Source organism: Centruroides vittatus, unplaced genomic scaffold, assembly GCF_030686945.1.
Source record: "Centruroides vittatus isolate TY-2023 unplaced genomic scaffold, ASM3068694v2 contig_975, whole genome shotgun sequence".
NCBI lineage: Eukaryota > Metazoa > Arthropoda > Arachnida > Scorpiones > Buthidae > Centruroides > Centruroides vittatus.
Genome location: NW_027122648.1, coordinates 801,972 through 821,255, shown reverse-complemented (window position 1 = coordinate 821,255; position 19,284 = coordinate 801,972). Strand labels below are relative to the sequence as shown.

The window sequence follows — 19,284 nt, the reverse complement described above, 5'->3', positions numbered from 1 at the left end:
TAAATGTATGTTTTACACATTAACGTAATTATGTGTAAGTTTTTGAAAGTGAATTATAAGTTTTCGAATTTTCAAATTTCTGAGTAAAGAAATGAATATTTTAAAATTTTCAATGTTATTTTTTCACACAGAGCTTTGAATTTTCGTCACTCTTACTCAAAATTTTTATATTTGAATGTACGATTTTGTATTGTTGCTTAACAGATAATGGTTTTTTATTATTATTATTATTATTTTAGAAGCCTGGCACATCTCCATTTCATTCTTTAACGGGACAGGGAAGTGTCAGCGATCTCACTTTGTATTCTTCCCCATCAATGCCAAATATTTCTCTGGGAAGACCCCCAGTTCATAATTCAGCTGTAAGTATTTTAGTATTAAAATTTTACTAGAATATAGAAATATTTTCTTTAATGACAATCAATAACGTATTTAACAAAGTATTTAAAGAAAATAATAATTTTAAAATTAAATTTTTCAAGTGTTTGAGGAAATGATATATATATATCATTTTCTCAATCTGTTTAAGAAATTGTACCTGATAATCTGTCAGAAAAATTTGGACACAAAAAAAAAAAAAAAAATGTTTAAATACTATTCACAAAGAAATAATTCAATAATGAAATTTATCATCATCATCAACATGGTCAACGTGACTTAACAATCTCCATATATTTATTTTAAATATGATATTCCTTGATATCACCTCACACTATAAAGTTTAAATGTATCTTTGAGAGAGAGAAATTACGAAATTTGTTACAGTATTCACTAAATGAAGTTGTCACTATGTTATTCTCGTTTAATATAATTGTAAATAAATTAATCTGGGCGTTTTTTGATTTTCTTAATAAATTTGTGGTAGAAGATTTATTTATTTAAAAAATAATAAAAACCATATAACAATTTAATTCAATGGAAATTTTGCAAAACGCAATAAAACTTGTCTAAAACGAACCCTCCACAAAATAAACTTGTCTAAACGGAAAATAAATCTGGGAATGAAACGATTTTCTACATAAAATCTCAGTAAGTCAGAAACCTAGCACTAAAACGGAATACTTTTTTAAATACCAGTTGCCTACCGTAATCGGACTAAAGCGGAATTTTTCGATATAACAACAGCTAAATCGTAAATCAAAATTTATACTGTAGCTAGACACGGTAGAGTTACAGTCTATTATATTTTTCCTTTGTTAAGAGTACACTGTAACTTTCATTGTGACAATATAAACATTCATTGTTATTTCTACCTATCTCTCAAGGAGTTACAGTAGTTGATAAGAACCATAACACTGTATGATTTTCTGGCAAACGGAAAATTCTGGCCAGTACTGTCGTGTTACGTTTTAAACAGGTTTTAGTGAATATATAATAAATGAAGAGGATGTTATGGAAAGTGTTGCATCATTTTTCTTCCCGGAATTTGATAATTATATTATAAGTAATTTATAAGCGAATTATAAGAATTGGAATTAAACAGAATTGAATCTCGATGCACAAAATTATAATAGAATTTCTTGCAATATTATTATGGTGTTGTAAATGTCTCTCTCAGCTAATACCGGTGCCAAGTGCTTTGCGGGACTAAAGTTAAGTCATAGTTAGTCAAACAAGTATAACATAATAATTATTATTATTTAAATCGAATATTCTGGTAGACGAAATTAAAAATAATAGAACTTGTGTTAGTGTCTTTCTTTAGTTAGCTATTGTGAAAAATAAGTTTATAAGTTCTAGCAATATGTATTTTAAACGGACCTTAACATATGTTTTAACGCAAAGCAATTTGAATATAGTTATATGTAGTTTTATTCCGAGATAGTTAAAAGGACAGATAAAGTTTTTGTTACATAAAACCAGATTTTGCATCTCTAAATGTTTAATTTAAATTAAGCCTATTTACACTTTATGTAATTCTATCGTATGTACAGTACACTGTAATTCTTTTGCACTTCACACATTGTTGTGAAAATATCTTTTTGAGAGTATCTAAATAAAAATAAATAATTTTATTCGTTTTTTGTAAAGTAATAAAGTTGTTTTCGATTCTAATAAAATAATTTGTAAAATAATTGTAAAATAAATTATTTTACGAATTATTAGGCTTGGAGATTGGGCTCAGGAATTATTATTATTTAGGCTTATCGTTTTAAAAGTAAAATAGCTAAAAGAACACAGTGGTCTATATTATCTAATTAAACCTAAATATGTGACTAAATGATGTCTAATTTTACGTTACAAAATGCTAACATGAAACCATCTCCGTAATTCTGTGTTTCTCTATACATTTTTTTATAGCTATATGACCAATCGAGAGTCACGAATGTTGCTCAAATTATTGGGGCCCTATGTGCCTCTTTCTAAACCAAAACTTATACTTAATGATTATTTGTGAGATTTTCTAATGGTTGAAGAACATTTGATGTCTTTTTGTTTTTAAGACAGATTTATAAAAAAATTTATTGACAAATCTTTACGACCATAATTGGATCATTACCTGAAGTTATTCAAACATTTAAATTCTTGATTTTATAACCACTATATCGGCACTGTTAACTACTCTATATACAGTATTTAGTTTATTCTAAATTGAGAGATGATACGTTAGAAGCACATATTTACGTGACAGGCGAACAAAACTTTATGGTAGTTTTAATAGATTTTTCAATTGTATCGATATAGTGCTGATTTGAAGAAAACTTTCAGAAATTAATTAAATCACAGTTGATAATTTTCAGTATTTTAAGCTGTTTTAAGAAACAATTTACATGTACTGTACTGTACGACGAGTTAGGAAGCAGACTTAACGACTTTTCTCACTCTGTAGTTGTAACTAACAAGTAAGTTATAGTAGCCTTTCTATCTCTCTGCAGCGATATGTAGAGGTGGAAATTCGACAAAAATTGAGAGACGTCACCATAATATACAGAAGAGAATATCACGTTTGTTTCCGAATATCAACATTGGAAGAAATATATCGTTTTTCTCACCATCTAGAGAGTGTTTGTTAATTGAGTAATTGTTTTATTGCTGCATAGGCAAATGAGTCGTACAACTATTAATGAAAGGGTGTTAATTTTAGTTTTGGAAGATCGATTGATGTTTCAAACGGGTTTTCTTATTCGTTTCTTACTAGGATATTGTCTTTCGAATTTGACTTCAAATAATAATTTAGCAAATTCTTCATGTCGGTTTATTTATTGAAAGTATAGTTTTTCAGCTTTGATTGCAATGCAACAGCACCGAATTTAATAAATTGTGGTGCTCTGACCGAAAGTATCATACTTTTTGGCGCACTTATACTTTAAATTAATATTGCGCGATTTTATCATTCTATATACAAGGAAAGTATTAAAGTATGTGATCTGTTTTGTCCGGAGAATGTTTTGATACTTTATTTACCTTGTATTATTTCTTCTGGTAGAGAAATTCGTAAATGAATTTCTCTCTCGAAATTTTCTAACACACGTTTATCAGATTCGTCTGTAAAATGTCTTCGAATTTTCTATTCTGCAAATTAGTTTAAATAGATATTAAACGCGTTTCTTGTTTTCGGATGTATCTGGAAATCAATACGCAGTTATTAATCTGAAATTTTAATCAAATATACAGTATAGTAAGTTACATTAATGTATTTTTTTCGTCCAGGCGTAACGAGTCATCGACACATCAATACTCGAATGTTGTAATTTCCTCCCTCGTTTTCTCACTGTCGGCGTCTAGGCACCAACGTTTGTCTCCTGTTGACAGTATTCTATTCGATAATTCGTCACGACGGGAAAGTCGCTCCGATTTTTTTTATTCTCCGGACGTTGAATCCGAATAGCTTAGTCGCTAGTCGCTAGTCGCGACGCGATCTTGCGACTTAATACGATGCGACGCACTAACGTTGCGGATGATTTGAATGACGTCATAGAATAAAAGTTGCCATTGTTTCCGGTGGAAGGCGTTGCGTAAATTATGAGTTCAGAAATAATAATGTTTTCTAAAAATATTCGAAATAATAATTTCGGAATATTCTGTGAAAAAACTATAACGTATATTTTTACTAAGTGCACATTGAAGACAGGGCAGGATTTGAGGCGATTGGAGCGATTGGTGCCAATCGGGCCCCGCGCTTGAAGGGGCCCCACATCACATCAAAATTTATATATTTAAAAGTAGTACATGTTACAAAAATAAATATCTAGGTATATTATTATTAAAAATAAAACAACATACTTCAATAAGTAAATTAACTGTTAATTAATTTTGTTACTTAAAGTTTGAGGGGCCCCGCAAAAAAAAGTTCAATCGGGCCTCGCACCTATTTGATCTGGCGCTGATTGAAGACCAAGAAATGATCATTCATTTGGATTAGAATTCTTAAAATTTTAGTTAGTAAGTTTGTTAATTTTACATGTAACACTGCCTTATATTTTTTTAATTAACAGTAATTGCTTTGGTTAGTATTTCTGTAGCTTAACACTTTTTTCAATGCCTTTAATAATCAAGTTTGACCTTATTCTCTGAAATGCACCCATTAAAAAAAGTTATGCACCTAGATAGAATTGTTTGATTACTAAAAAACTCAGCATGCAGCTGTATCTCAGACATGTAAAAAATGATTGCAGTTATTGTCTTATTGTATGCCAAGTAGTGCTACCAGAATGCCTTAAAATTGCTACTCCAGTATCCTATAAAAAGGCTTGCAGAAGTTGTGTTCAGAATTTACAGTATACTTATTTGGAGATCTTCAAATACTTTGCATGCTTATACGGTTCAGTCAATGGCATTACACATGGTTGATGAAGTTTGAGAAAGACCACATCATTGGCTTTAGGGATCAGGATGGGTGTTACATCAAATTTCCCACTATCATTATAAGCGAATTATAAAGAATTGGAATTAAACAGAATTGGAATTTCGATGCACAAAATTATAATAGAATTTCTTGCAATATTATTATGGTGTTGTAAATGTCTCGGCCATTATGATCTGACCATGGAGATTTGTTGAGAGTAATGGATATATGAAGGAATATATACATAGTGACAGGCTCTGGACCTCTCCAACAACCAGAAGAGATGATTTTCTGATCATGAAACAAGCACAAACAGCTGCAACATCATCTTTGTCTATCTTCCAGTGACAGGTGAAATCCTTAATACAGAATACCATCTTCTCATATCATTTGTCAGTGCTATATCAGTGGCTTCGTTTGCAGTGGTGCCATATTAGAGAAGTATGGATTGCTACAGACTGATAGAATATTGTCTTTAGCAGCAAATCCTGGTTTCTGTTTTAGAATGAACAAGTATTGTGTTAGTGTGAAGGACCACTGGTGAGTGCTTGAATTTTGTCTTTACTGTTTAGTGGTATTATCTCCACTGCTAGCAGACTGGTCTTGAGGCCCTCTCATATTAGTTACCTATAATAGTGGTACAAGGTACAGACCTTCGGCCCTTATGTTACCTTTCATAACAAGGCTGCAAACAGCTGTTTTCTACCAACCAGCTAGAATTTTTCAGGAATGTCTCTTCACGTTAGACCACACTTCCTTGGCCTTCCCTGTCTTTAGAATTGTCATTCAGTGAGCATTTATGGAATTAGATGGAATGCCAGCTTCGATTATCTATGAATGTGAGGGATCTGGAATGTGTTCTTGACTGAGTGCATATATTTAGACAACAGGAAGATACTAAAGGTTGTTTTAAATTGTATCATTGTTCTGTCAGAACTGTCTGTTGGCCAAGATATTGTAATCACTTATTACCATAATCATTATTTTCATGCTAATAAAATTTCATTCAATTCCAACATCTTTTTGATACATAGTTTTTGTCAATGAGTGTATTCTTCATTTTCATCTTTAAGGATATTATTTTATTTTCTAATATTTTGTAAATTATTATTTATTGTGATCAGAAAGTAAACAGACATTTTATTAGCCTTTTTGTGATCTTTGACTCAAAATTTTGATTTCTTTTTGTGAAATGATTCAATTTATTTCTCAGTTTCTTCATAGCAATTGCATACTATACATTAATATTTATCAAGATTTTTGGAATGTTAATTAAGCTATAAATATTGAAATAATTTTGCTTTAGAGTGAAGTATTATATAACTCAGGAAAGAGTTAGATAGTACTAATTGAGAAATTATTAAAAAGTTGACCAAAACCAGATTTAAGACTGCTTTTAAGATTGAAAGAACTTGAATCAGAAAAAATATATTAAAGAATTGGAAATTTTAATTACTAATTATAAAGTATATAAAATAGATATTATTCAAGTTCTCCACAGTCTTCAAAGATTAATTAAATTTATACTTGATTGTGTTGAATACTATTGTAATAAAATAGTTGAATACAAGCAAACAAAATTTTTATAGCTTTTATGGTGAATGATAGTCTTACATTGCATAAGTATTTTGAATATTGCAAATATCTCTTATTCTAATAACTGATAGCATACATTATCCTTTTAATTTTGATGAATAATAATGCTTGTTTTTAACTAAATAGTATATAATTAAATTAAATTATAACTAAAAATAGATACTATTTAAAATATGTAGATATTCATTAAACTTAGCTTATACCAATAGATTTGTGTCTTTTATAGATATTTTTGTATATCTCAACTGAAATTCAGATATACATATATATATATATTTTGTTAAAATGATTTATTCTTAATGCAGTTTTGTTTATACAAAGATGAAGCTATTAAAAATTTGTAAAACTTGTCAATAAAACTATATTAGAATTGTAATTTGAGAATCAGATTTTTTTACATAGTAGAAAACTTCATCAATCAATCTTAAAAGATCTTAATAATGTACAATTTTGAACTTTAGTTTTTACTGAATAGATAGGTATTAGAATTATGTATATACAGTCGAATATAGTGTCATCACTAGTTTACTTTGTTTATCTCTGAAATTGGCAGTAATTGTGGTGCTAAACTGAAACTTCAAACAATAAGAATTATGTTTAGTAATTTAATCCATACATAAGTTTGGGTTTGTTATCACCAAATAACGACTTTCAATGTTGTTTTACAATGCAATTAATTCACAGATACTGAAGGGTCCTTCATTTAATATTTAAGAGGAAGATCTGTTTAAAGGATTTATTTGCTGCTTTACTAGGGTGGTGGTACTTAGGAGAGTGCTATATCATGGTTTGACTGTAAATTGATAATAGTTTATAAGATTCATAATATATGATTATCCTGCAGTTTATTTTCTATTTATAAGTTTTTAATGTGTTTATTCTCACAAAAACTAATTTAATTAAATTTTTATATTAATGTTTTATATGATTTCAATGAAACTTCTTGCTGTCATAAGATGCAAAGTAGTTTTTTGATAATTTGTTTTTTTTTATTTTTATGTTTTACTGCATTCTTTTAGTATTTTTAGTAATTTCTCATAATCAATGTAAATGTATGTTTGAAATAAATTGATAAAAATAATAAAAATTGAATAAAATAATACTTAATTTCTATACATATATAAGATATTACAGAATATTTATATATATTTTAGGAAAGTAAATCTTTAGTCACAACATCAGAGGCACAGGTACGAGCAATGGCGGCATCTCGCTTAGGAATACCCCTCACATCACATATGCTTCAATCATCGTTGCCATTTTATCCAGCCTTACCAGGTATTTTGAATTTTTTTAAAATTTTTTCCTAGTAATAGCAAAAAACAAAAAATAATAATATTTACAAAATTAATGAATCTGTTTTTGGAAATTTTATTTCTTTTTCAACATTCTGTTTATAAATGTCAAGTAACTGTTTAAGTAGAAGCTAATATTAGCACTAATGGAATGTTGTTTATCTAGTGAATGTTTCAAATGTTAAATAGCAGTTTAAATATATACTGATATTCCAAATACACATATTTTTTGACTAAAAATATTAATCTTAAAGTATTAGTTATAGTTATCTTAAAAAATTTTTTAAAAATAACAAAAATGATTATTTTTAGTCATAGATGGTGAATTCACTCCAACTAGTCCAGTGTATATTGAACATAGAATGAAAGTATTAGAACAAGCACGCACATCAAACATTGCAGTAGTACCAAATATATATCCACCAGGAACTGTCATAACTGACGCCCAAGTTGCCCAAGCTCGACTTCACAGGTAATGTTTGGAATATTCTATGTACTTTTAAATATACAGTGTGCTTTATTATCATCTCTAAAGCAAATTTTATATCAATATTTATTTCTCTGTATATTCCAGATATCAAAAATTACATATTTTACATCATATGGATGTAATATCTTTCTAACTAGTTTACACTCTTGATCATAAATCATACTTTGTATGGCAAGTTTATTTTTAAATCATCACTTTTGAGTAAAACATTCTACATATTTCATATTATAGAGTTTCTGAAATTAAATAATAATATATTATAAACAGATTTTCATTGAAAAATTTATTTAAAAAAAAAAAAAAATAGTAGATTAGTTGTTTATTATAAAGTATTTTGTATTGTCTTTAATAGTAAATATATAAATTTTAGTTTTTAATAGTTTTCTAAATTTGAACTGATGATCATTAAATCTGAATTGCTGGTTTTAGTTATTTCAAGAGGCTGGAACTAGTACTTTTATTTTAAAATGGATTTTTAAGAATTTGTTTAAAATTTTAAAAAAATATATTTTTGATTAAATATTTCAATTGTTAATGTGGAAGTTTTCAGTGAATTGTTTAAAAATTTTACATAATACTGTAATTTTTGTTTCCATTTAAATTACATAACTTATAACATAACTTATGCTTAAATTTTTCCAGTAATTAACTATGATTATTATTATTACAGTTGTAAGCAATTGGAAAAACTTATTTAAATGATATGACTATTAATAACTTGGAAATTTGAAAATAGTCAAAACTATTTTCTTTCTTTGTATATCTTTATTAAAAAGTTGGCACTTACTTTGAATATACTGGTTTAACTGATACGATTTATAATGTAATCATTAAGCTATATTAAATAAATTTTTAATAAATTTTTTCTTGAGTTATTTTAACAAAATTATTTTTCTGAGATTACTTTATTGAAATAATTCTAAGATAATGAATTACATTTTTTATTATTTTCTGTTATTTGTTATTTATTGATAAATATCTTCAAAAGTTTGGATTATATTTTTTATTTGAATAAATAAATATATTATATGCTTTAGTTAATGATAAAATTAAGACATTAATAATTTTAATAACATTTACTGCTAGAAATTCTGTCAGATCAATGATGGATTCATTGTAATTTTGTTCTATTAAATAAAATATTTATCTGACAACTGCTACTTAACACTGAAAAATATTTATTTCAAATAAAAGAATTTTGAATTATCTTTATGTACAAATGCATTTGTTGAATCTCAAATAACAACAATTTTTCATAGACAAAATTAAAATCTATTAGGTTTATATTTAATTTATTAATGGTAGACTTTGATATGCAATACAAAATTATTTATTTATATTATTATTTTCCTATTAGAAATATTCACAGGCCACTTGGTAGGACTCAGTCAGCCCCTCTTCCTCTAGGCCATCCTATGCTCCAACCACAAAATCTTATTTTGTCTCCTCAACAAAGTGAGCAGTTATTAAGAGAAAAACAGCTTTTTGAACAACAGCAACAACACAATTTGCTCAAACAGGTAAAATATTTTCAAGAATTTTTATTTTAAGAATGACAAAATGTTTAAAAAATCAGTTCTAAAAGAAAAGCTATCATCTGTTAAATTTCAGACTTTAGTCATTTAACACTTAATTTTATTCTAGAATATAAAAATGTAGTAACCTGACATTTGAATATTTTGTTAATAATAATTGATAATTTACTACACATTAATTACATCAAGAATTTCTGAAATAGAAATGAACTAATTAAATTTTAGTATGGAGATTTTTGGAATAATTAATATCTGGTGAATAGCAATAACTAATTTTTTAAAAAATATTTATTTATTAAAAATTGATTATTATTTTTTTAACTTATGATAGATATAATTTCTTATTTGTATTAAATTTTTTAGATTATTTAAATTAACATTAACATTTACTTAATGTTTTTAATATAAAATTAGTTAATATACAAGGCATTTCAGAAAGTAAAGATACAAGATTAGTAGAAATCCAAGGAAAATTATTTTTTTTCACAGTTTTCTGCAGTGCTGTGTCTAATAGAATCTGAGTCATGTGACAGAAGATCACTTGACTTTAACTGTATCATCATTATGCTTGCAGTGTGTGTTTAAAATGGCCATGTCAGTTTGTAATACTGCCAAGTGCTAGGTTCATTTAGTGATTCAATTCTTTTGTGCAAAAGGAGAAACTGCCACTGAAATTCACTGGCAACTTGTTTCTGTTTATGGCAAAGATGTTATGAACATGCAAAATGTGACAAAATGGTGTTCTACTGCATTATAATGTCCATCCACATTCACTGTTATTTTTCACTTCACACATACATGTTATTTTTCACTTCACACAAGAGTTGTTGAGGATATTGAAGTGGGAAGTTTTGAAACATCTGTTGCTCAACAGATCATGAAACAACTGATTTTCACTTGTTTACAAAGTTGAAGGAACATCTCTCTGGAAATAAGTTTGATGAGGAGGAAGAAATTCAAGACATAGTGGTGACATGAAATGAGAATGGGCAGGAGATTTTCATCATGCTGGCATCAAGAAATTTGTTTCCAGGCTAACCAAATGCATTGAGGTTCATGGTGACTATGTTGAAAAATAAACAAACATATGTTCTAAAGGTATTATAAATCAATCTAAAAATAAAATGCTTTAGAAACATTTTCTGGACTTTGTGTCTTTACAAATATGCCTCATACAAGACAAGTCCATCAGAGAAAACTGGAAAAGTGCCATTAAAATTCAAGATGATGGTCAATATCTTAGTAATTTTGACACATGAAACTTCCAAGTCATATTTAATAGTAATCATGACTGGCAACATGTTGAGATACAATATAAGAGTGCCTCTAAAGCAGTGCACAAAGGAAGAATAATGTAGTATTCAGTTTTTAACAAATGAGGGTATAATGACAATTTACATTCATCAGCAAATGCAGGTACAGTACAGAGATAACTGCATGAGTCATATTGAGGTGTATGAGTAAAGTTCTAAGTTCAAAAATGGCCACAGTTTTGTGGAAGATTCTCTAAGTCTTCATTCACCGTTCTCCTCGCCATGGAAATACTTTCATAGAACTGTGGCCATGTTCTCAGTGTTGTCAGTTTGTTATAATTAACTCTGACTTTGGAAATTTCATGTGTCAGAATTGCTACAATATTGCTCATCCTCTTGAATTTAATGGCACTTTTTTGGTTTGTTATTAAACCTGCTCTGTATTTCTAAACAAATTATATAAGAATTTCTTGCTTTTATAAATTAGATTTCAACTATGATTTGAATGTCGGTGGAAATAGAAATTTTTTTTTATAATTATCAAAAAAGTTATCATAATTTAGTATATTACTTTTTCAGTGTGATAAGAAATGTATTACACTTACTCAATAGATTTATTATGCTTAATTATTTTACTACCAAAAGTAAATATAATTATTTATATCATACTTCATTAAATTTTCTTATAGTTGTAAAATTTTGTAATTAGAAAAATCTTGATTCATTTCAAAATATATGATTCATATACTTGATTCATTTCAAAATATATATACTATATATATAAATATAATATATATATATATATATATATATATATATATATTATTGAACATAATTAAAGAATCTTATTTAGCACTGTGTAGAAAGATATTTAATTGTACAAATGCAACTGAAGTTGGTGTGGTGACATTTCAGGTTACATGCAACATGTCCATAAAAAATAATTAGTACCAAAACTCATTATTTTGGCACTAGAAGCAATGAACATTTTATTTGTACTTGTACTTGTGCTAAACAGAGATCTTAGAGATGCAGGAGATACTACTCACTGTTTTTTTCATTCTAAAGTTATAAAATTTGATGGTGAACAGTGTGTTCAATGCTCAGTCATGATTGATCCTTTGTGGTGCTTCTCACATACTGTCTTTCGATGCTGCTAAATTTGCAACATGTCCTTGATAAACCAAACTTCTTAAGTTGCCCAAAAATCACATAGATTAAGATTACAACTGTCAAAAGTGCTATAGTGGTGAGTTTTGATATTAATTTTGTTTTTTTTTTTTCAAAAATGTCTATATCATATACTGAAATGTGACCTACTAAATTTGTGAAATTTGATTGCATTTGGACTGTTAAATCTTTCTCTAGACAGAATTTAATAGGAGTACTTTAATTAGGATCACTTGGTATATATTGTAATTTGTTTTAATTAATTTAGCATTCATTATATGATGTTAATTATAAATAAATGTAGCTTATCCCAGATTAGATTTTTATTTATATAACAAGAAATTTTAGAAGGAATTATTTTGCAAATATTTTTATATATTTGGCACTTTGTATAAACAAGGTTTGTATTAAGCAGACTTTACAAAAATTGGTCATACCATTAAATGACAAAATTAAATTTTCTCCTAGTTGTTTCACTGTTTTAATTTGTTTAGATATGTTTAAAAATGTTTAAAAATAAATAAATAAAATTGTGTTGCTCCAAATATAGTTTGTGATACAGTGGCTTGAAGATAGAATAAATGCTTGTTTTTCAACATTGGTTAGAGTTGGTAGAAAGACAATTAAAACTACTAGATATAATAGACTGACCTACCTGCCAAATTGAATCCTGGAGTTGGATATGCTTAAAATTGTACAAATTTAATAAAAATTTATTTGCTTGGATGTCTGTGGAAGTTATTTGTATTTGACTTTAGAATTACAAACCTAATATTGTAATTTGATTGTTTTGTTATTTTTGATATTAAAACAATTAGTAGTAAGGTACTTTTCCATTATATTTCCACATGTCACATTCTAGTGTCATACCATGTTCTCTCAGGTCCTAAGTTATCATGTTGCTTCTGAAATGATAAAGGGTAATTGCTCTATGATTTCAAATAAGGAATTTAAAGTGTGAAAAAATTAAAATCTAAGAATTTATTTGTGAAATTTTTAAAATAAAGTTTATTTTCATATTTACAGCAAATTTAAGTATTAATTATTTTTAAGAAAAGATTTATTTTACAAATAATTCACTGTTAGCTGTTGATATGAAAATTAATCTATTTGGTCAGCATTTTAAATTAGACATACTGTTTAGGAGAATGATGTATTTGTTCACTATTTCAATTTGCATAAAAGTGAAGGATTTGTATGTATTCAACAAGTATGTGATATATTGCATTTTCAATATTTTTTCAAAAAAGTAATAAGATATAGTTATGCTAGGTGTGTTAAAAGCAAGTTGAAATTGCGTCAACTCAATTTTTGGGAGCATTTTTAGTATATAGACTGAAACATAGATACACAGGTTAAAAGTTAATTTTGTCATTTCTTTTAGACTTGAGCTTTGTCAGCTTGAGGAATTATCACTTAAGTTTTCCCTGCAATTTTTAAATGTGAGTTGTAACTAAGTTAAGGAAAGTAAATATTAAAGCATTTACTTATAGTAGTAAGTAAATATAACAAATTAATCAACTATAATGCTGTCAAACGTATAATAATGTAACAAAATTAACAAAATGTACAGTACATAATCGTAATGATTTAGGATAATCATCATGATTAATTTTAAAATAAATTTCAGTTTTGAATTTTTTGAAGTGTGCTTTAATGTAACAAAATTAAGTTATTTAAAGTAGTTTAAAGCTTTCAGAAAATTTGTTTTAGTTATTATAAAAGAAAATTTGATTTTGAATTTTTGAATAGTCTGTTTCTTCAATTCTGATGCAACATGAAATGAGGGAATATAATAGAAAAGTACCATAATAAGAACTATTTCATAAAACCATAGATTTTTAATCAAAAATCTCTCAATCTTATTAATTTCTGGTTTGTATTGTGCATAATCATTTAGCATTGTCATAGCATACAAAGAACCAACTATAAGAGCACATGTAATTTTTAGAGTTAGAATGAACATCACTGGTGAGGCATATATGACATTACCAACAATGATAACATTGACGTGATAAGCATTGTGATCAGTGTTAAAGTTGAAGAATACATTCTGGTCATAATGCAACTAGTGTTGCCACTTTGGCTTGTGTGAATTCAGGGAAGCTGGAAGCAGTGTGCTGTGTTTTAAATGATACTTTGGATGATATAGTTGAATTCACAAAACCACAACATGCTTTGTATTACATATTAACCAAACTTGATAATATTGAAATGCCTATCCTCATTCACAGGACCACTACTTTGCATTAATATGTGCTTTGCATAAACAATAATAAATAAATCTGATGAACTAGAATTATTAATCCACACAACATTTACATAGAAAAGATCTATTTACAATTCATGAATGTACAATATCCTGAAATATCCAGAATTTCATAAATATAATCAATTGGACTAATAATTTTTAATGAACCATTTTTAATGTATCTGTGACAAATTTTCAACCCCCCAAAACTTCCATATCAACCACTTTGGAGATTCCTGATCTAACCTATAACTGATCAAAATAAAGTCATGCATTTGCCAAGATAACATTAATATTTAAAAATCAATAAACATCTTCATTACATCCTTTCACACATCTCAGTGGATGAGTAGCCTCTAATAAAAAGTCAACTTAACCAGGAAAAGACAACTGTGTTTCTGAGGAGTGTGAAAGGATATAATGAAGACATTGACTTATTTTTAAAAAACAGAAAAAACCATAAATTTCATAAATTTAGGATTACTTACAGTGTCAACTGGGAATATCTTCAGAGCCCTCGTCTTATAAACTCCTACCCATGGTACTCAGCCAGCCTTAATTATATTTATTAAATTCAATAAAAGGTAGTGCCTAATGCCTTCTTTTAATGACAAATTGTTTAGTAATTAATTAAATATGACCATGGAAAAGTAGTCTGGTGTAATCCGGTGGTTGTTTGACTTTGTAATACTAATGTAATTATTCAAATTTATATTGAAAATGTCTAAATATTTTCATAATTTGAGTTTTTGTTTCATCAATATTACTTTTTTATTTTTTATATTTTTGAAGAAAACATTTATATATATATTGATATTTTCTATGTATAAAAATTGAAAAAAAACTTTTAATAGTTTTTGATAATTTTTGTATAAAGTCCTATTTAGAATATAGGTAATTAATAATAAATTAATATTTTACTTATATTTAATTCATAACAGTAAAATCAAAATAATTACATTTTTAATTTAGTGGTGTTTATCATCATACATAAAAATGCATTTAAATAAGTAAAAATTTTAACTATTTATTAAAAATAAAGTTTTTTATTATCTTTAGCACATACGTCAAACAGTTTTAACAAGAGCAGGTAGTAAAAGTCAAGTTGAAAATGTTGAAGAAGAAAACGAAGCAGTTATGGCACAAGAAATGAAAGATTCATGTAATGAACAGCAAGTTTCTCCACCAGAAGTGATTGATTTGACTGATGGTAAAAGGAAAGATGATAATGGTGATGTAGATATTATTAAACAACACGAAACGTTTTTTCAACAACAAAACTTGATGGAGCAACCTACACCACAAATCAATGAAGGTAAAACTTCTAATCAAAATACTAATTTATAGAATTTACTAACTATTCTCAAGAAATTAAACTAATTTGTTATATTTGTTACTAAAGTGTTATTAAATATTACTAATAACAGCAATAAATAAATTTTTTTTTGTAATATTTGAAGATAAAATTCACCCAAGTAGGGATCACCATTTATTAGCTCTGCGTTCCAGTCAATACATTTTCAGCACCCAACCTTTCTTTCTAGCCAAAAAGCTAAAAAGTCCTTTTAAAAACACAAAAATGTCCAATTAAAAATACAAAGATTTTCTAAAATTGGAACTGGTGATATATGAACATCCTTGTTACCAAAAGTCGAAACACCCCGAGAAGGTACTTCTTCGGGTGTTTTGACGTTTTATCCACAGAAAAGTGTGTGCTGGAATGCAAAACTAATAAATGGTGATCCCTACTTGGGCAAATTTTGTCTTCAAATATTAGAAATAAAAAGAACCATCGGACGAAATAATTACAAAATAAAAATTTTTTTAGTATGCAATGTATTAAGTTTTCTGAATGTAGACTACAAATGAAAATTCATATGTAGTATATGTTAAGAAGAACACCATATCACACTGAGCCTTTTAACAATGTCTTCTTTACTGAATGCTGTATATCTATATTCTTATTAAGGATGGAGATAATAAATTTCATAGATATATTTACAGAAATAAAAAGTTTTATAATAATAATTAGATTTTTGATAAACAAATCATATGTATATAATTGCTTTCCATGAAATTTTCTCAATATCATGGGTTACTGATACTATGTGATAATGATATGACTTCCCAAAATCTTTATTGTAAAAAAATTTATTGGTTTTTTTTTTATCAGTTATAATTTTTGACCATTTATATATATGAAGATGCAAATACAAGAATTTGGTATTAGAATGCATTATCAAAAATTATGCTATTTAATCATTATTTTTTTGAACTTTTAGTTGAAATTTGCTAAATGTAAATTTTCCACTTAATTTGAAAATATTTTTGAAATATTAATCTAATGCATGTATGTACAGTAGAGCGTCGATAAGTGGAACCAATTGGGGACTGGGGTCCTTCCAGTTAATGATTTGTTCCAGTTTCCGACTTTGTACGAAAAAATACATTAACCTGTCCGATGTTCAAATTTTTCTCTGTTGCATGTCGCTTCGTGTTGAATTTTCATTGATTTTAAGCCTAACGAAAATTTTTATAATAATCATCGAGGCTATCGTATCGTTAAAAATTATTTCTGCATTTTGTACAAACAAAATAAATATATTGAAGAATATAAAAAACATGAAAATTATACTTTAGAAGTAAATTTAGTATCAAAAACATTCGATTCAGCACGACACAGTCCGACTGAAAATCGTTCCACTTTCCGGCCATTCCACTTACCGACGTTCCACTTATCGACGCTCTACTGTATATGCAAAATTTTTAAAATTATTGTTACATTAATGAAAATGCATTAATAGAAATTAAATAACAAAATCGAACATTCTAGATATACTTCAGAGGCATGTTAAATTAAAATTCAACATTGAATACTTTTGATATATATACCAAATATTTAATTTAAATATTAATGTAACAAATATGCATAAATAATGTTAAAATATAAAATAAGATAAAAAATAAATAAACATTGAATAATAAAATAACTAATTTTAGATAACTTATTATTCTAAAATATTGAAATTTAATATTTAAGGAACTGCATTTACATCTCGGATACATATGGCTCGACCATTGTCTCGTGCTCTTTCCAGTCCTCTTGTTGCTTTAAGTCCAGTAGGAAGTCCTCCTGATAATTCTATTACAACAAGACATACATTTACAACTGGTAAGATTGTAGATATTGTAAAGAATTAAATTTTGTATAAATGTCTAAATTAGTCTAATTTTTAAGTTTTATATTAATACTTTAATCATTACCTTTTCAGGTGTTGTTTATGATAGTTTAATGCTGAAACATCAGTGCATTTGTGGGAACAATTCACATCATCCAGAACATGGTGGACGATTACAGAGTATATGGGCAAGGTTACAAGAAACAGGTTTAATTTCACGATGTGAAGTAAGTTTGAAATGATAGTTGTGTGCTTTGATAACATTTAATGTTTATTATAAACATTTCAATAATTTTTTAAAGTAACTTATCATATAAATTAACAATAACCACTTGGCTGACATATTATATAAGTGCATACATTTCTTTGCTTAACAGTAATGTTTAAATATTACAACAGCTAAGTATAGCAAAATTTTGTCAACAGTTATTAAAAAGAAATATCTTATTCATTACACATGTGCAAGGTATTAAAACATATTTTCTGATAGCTGCCGATGATTAGATCATCTAGACTGCAGAAAACATGATTGAAAAGTCATGGATATAAATTTGGGAATTTATACCATAGTGAAATATTAAATCATTAAACATGAATTTAATGTAATGTAAGTTGATGACCTTGACCTATATAAAATGAGTAGATAATCATGGGGGAAAATGCAAAAATTTAATTAATACAAAGTATTTGTGGAAAATTTGCCCGCATAAACAGTTTTTAAATTTATTCAAATTTTGCTATAAATATTAATTTGCATACATATATGTATGAATTTATAAAATTAATGATCTTATAATATATGCAATTAATATTTTTTACTTTAATATTGAATCAAACAGTAATTGAAATATTAATAACTAGCAGATAAGCCTGGCGTTGCTCAGGCAAAAAGTAATGATAGCTCGAAGATTAAGATTATTACGTTGTAGTCAACCTTGCCCATTTTCACAGAATGCAAGAATTGAGTCCCCCTGTTTCCGGACTAATTAGAGAAAAATTTTTAGTTGGGTCTAAAAATATGTTCGATTTCCCGCAAAAATAAAAAAAAAACTGCATCTTCGTCTTGCACGTCGCTTTCTCTTAACAATTCCATTGTTGATGGAAGTGTTAAGCCTTAATCCTGTCCCTCTCCCTCGTGGGGAGGTATTTCAAAAAATTCCTTCTTAGTGTACGTTCTCGTGACATAACCTAACTGTGTACCAAATTTCAACTTTCAACTCCTAACCGTTTGGGCTCTGCACTTATTATTATTATTGTGTTGGGTTAAGTGAGATATACTCGGTTAACACCAGTGGCTGTGTACTATGCCGGACCAAAGTCAAGGCATAGTAACCAAAACAGAAATTAAAGAAGTGTATCAGTGTGTGTGTCTGTATTCAGGAATTTTCTCACAATATGACATGTATTCAATATAGTGGCCTTCTGTAGTGTGATGTATGTGTTTCTATTCAATTGTAATGTGCCCAGGCTTTTGTGTAGTGTGTGTGGTATGACGCCTGTAGAAGAGAGAACAACAGATACAATAAGCACCCTATCCATCCTCCACAGATGCATTATTTCCTGAGCGAGTTCTGTGTACTTGCTAATTTTTTCAGTGCATGCGTTTTGTATATTGTGAGTGTTTGGAATGGATATGTCTATAATGTATGTGATTTTATTGTGTTTGTCAATGAGTGTGATGTCTGGTCTGTTGTGGTAAATTGTTTTATCTGTGATTATGGCTCTGTCG

General features: G+C 27.6%; 1 protein-coding gene across 3 annotated transcripts in view; it reads left to right on the top strand.

Annotated features, from left to right (window-relative positions):
- LOC136985678 (histone deacetylase 4-like) overlaps positions 1–19,284 on the top strand; it is a 114,795-nt gene that overhangs the window by 70,172 nt on the left and 25,339 nt on the right. For all 3 annotated transcript variants that reach the window (XM_067283004.1, XM_067283005.1, XM_067283003.1), the window contains 7 exons: positions 240–362; positions 7,537–7,660; positions 7,990–8,149; positions 9,525–9,687; positions 15,436–15,691; positions 17,417–17,548; positions 17,649–17,782. In XM_067283004.1, coding sequence (XP_067139105.1) covers positions 240–362; positions 7,537–7,660; positions 7,990–8,149; positions 9,525–9,687; positions 15,436–15,691; positions 17,417–17,548; positions 17,649–17,782 — 1,092 coding nt within the window. The remainder of the gene's footprint in view (positions 1–239; positions 363–7,536; positions 7,661–7,989; positions 8,150–9,524; positions 9,688–15,435; positions 15,692–17,416; positions 17,549–17,648; positions 17,783–19,284) is intronic.